The sequence below is a fragment of the Hibiscus syriacus genome, unplaced genomic scaffold (assembly GCF_006381635.1).
Source record: "Hibiscus syriacus cultivar Baekdansim isolate YM2019G1 unplaced genomic scaffold, ASM638163v2 tig00110987_pilon, whole genome shotgun sequence".
Taxonomy (NCBI): Eukaryota; Viridiplantae; Streptophyta; class Magnoliopsida; order Malvales; family Malvaceae; genus Hibiscus; species Hibiscus syriacus.
In genome coordinates this window covers 1,091,557-1,092,987 of record NW_024062941.1, presented here as the reverse complement: position 1 = coordinate 1,092,987, position 1,431 = coordinate 1,091,557, and the positions used below count along the sequence as shown (strand labels likewise).

The 1,431-nt window shown below is 37.2% G+C and overlaps 2 protein-coding genes across 2 annotated transcripts; both read right to left on the bottom strand.

Moving 5' to 3' along the window:
• Nucleotides 1–524: 524 nt before the first annotated feature.
• Nucleotides 525–990, bottom strand: LOC120148821 (probable trehalose-phosphate phosphatase E). The gene is made up of 3 exons (XM_039161826.1): nt 902–990; nt 716–795; nt 525–632 (listed from the first exon to the last, which is right to left on the bottom strand). The coding sequence occupies exons 1-3, from the start codon at nt 971–973 to the stop codon at nt 536–538; spliced, it is 249 nt and encodes an 82-aa protein (XP_039017757.1). The 5' UTR covers nt 974–990; the 3' UTR covers nt 525–535.
• LOC120148782 (probable trehalose-phosphate phosphatase J) lies at nt 976–1,431 on the bottom strand. The gene is made up of 3 exons (XM_039161802.1): nt 1,144–1,431; nt 1,028–1,042; nt 976–987 (listed from the first exon to the last, which is right to left on the bottom strand). Exons 1-3 carry the CDS (start codon nt 1,429–1,431, stop codon nt 976–978), a joined length of 315 nt encoding a protein of 104 aa, XP_039017733.1.

The following is a 1,431-nucleotide window of genomic DNA, read 5'->3' as shown; positions in this document are numbered from 1 at the left end:
AGCATTCCTAAGTGAACTTGAAACTCAAATGGTTCATGCAGCCATCTTCAAAAACTGGCATCTAATAAATTCAAAGTTCGAATCCAAGCATAAATCCTTCCCCTATTAGATAAGTTTAACCGAGTAATCTAAGAATAAGAGATGCTAAATGCGAATCTCGGGCCTATTTGATTCCACATTTGGATTCATTTGGCATAAAATTCAGAATATAAACATCAAGAATTTCACAACTAACAACATAGTAATAAATGGAAAGAATTGAAGGGAAATTGTGCACATGTAATAAGTTTCCGACAAGTTTTCGGTAGAAAAAACCTAGATCAAAGGTAAATATGGTTCTGTAGTGTTTAATGTTAGATTTATGATTTAAACAGATAACTACTTTGTTCAATCAAGTTCTTAAAGCAAGATCAGTCGTTGGAATCTCAAGATCAAAGTGCAAGTCAAGGTGCTAGTCGAGAACAAGGTACTAATTTTATATCAAACACATCATGTGTTTCTGTGTTAGATTTTGACCTGAGAAACATAAGTTTACTCACTGTGTTAGATTTGGAAAGTTTCTCAGGGCCTTTAATGTCCATTCCATGGCTTCCAGCGTAATATAGCTCAGCCAACTTGACAAAGTTATATACCTTGTAGTTTTCAAAACAACAAAAGATTTACCAATTGTGTGAACATTAAATAAAGGATCAAATTTTAATGCCTGAAAATGTACCTTGTCCCTGCATCTACGGATCTACCACTCACTATAGCTGTAGGGAAACATTTGGCTACCTTTCTCACCGTCTTTCTCATATGGTGTACACAAAGCATGTGAAATTAATGTCAAATTTATAGATGAGATGTACCCAGAAATTTTATGCAAAGAATAGCCGTGGTGTCATGTGAACAAATAACTAACCTTCTTGGACATAAAAGCTCGATCTGGATCTGCAACAATCGGAGAAAGAGTGCCATCGTAATCTAAAAACATTACTATTTCTTTCCCTTTCGAAGCATCTATTATATGCTCGAACATATCCAGCACCGATGGATGGTGCAGCTAAACAATTTCATCAACCACAGAAAAGTCAGAATCTTTATTGCCTTTGAGAAAAATGAAAACCCATTTTGGTTCAAGGCTTGAAACAGGTAAGAACTCACATTCAAGGAACCTTCATCATCGGCAATGAAAGGTGTAGACTTAATATGAGTTGGGGAAGAAGCTCTCATGGAATCGACCCATGCGCTAACCCTTGCTCCTGCACTGATTTCAAGGTTCTGAAGCAATTTCTTGCGTGAAATGGAGAGAAAACCGGGTGGTGCAGGCGGTTTTTGTGCTGATTTTGCATCAGAGACCACATTTTGACAAGCGGCCATGTTCTTTGGTATTTCTTCAAGGAAACTCACTGCAACAGACAACGACAACCCATATTCAGGACCGTGTAACAT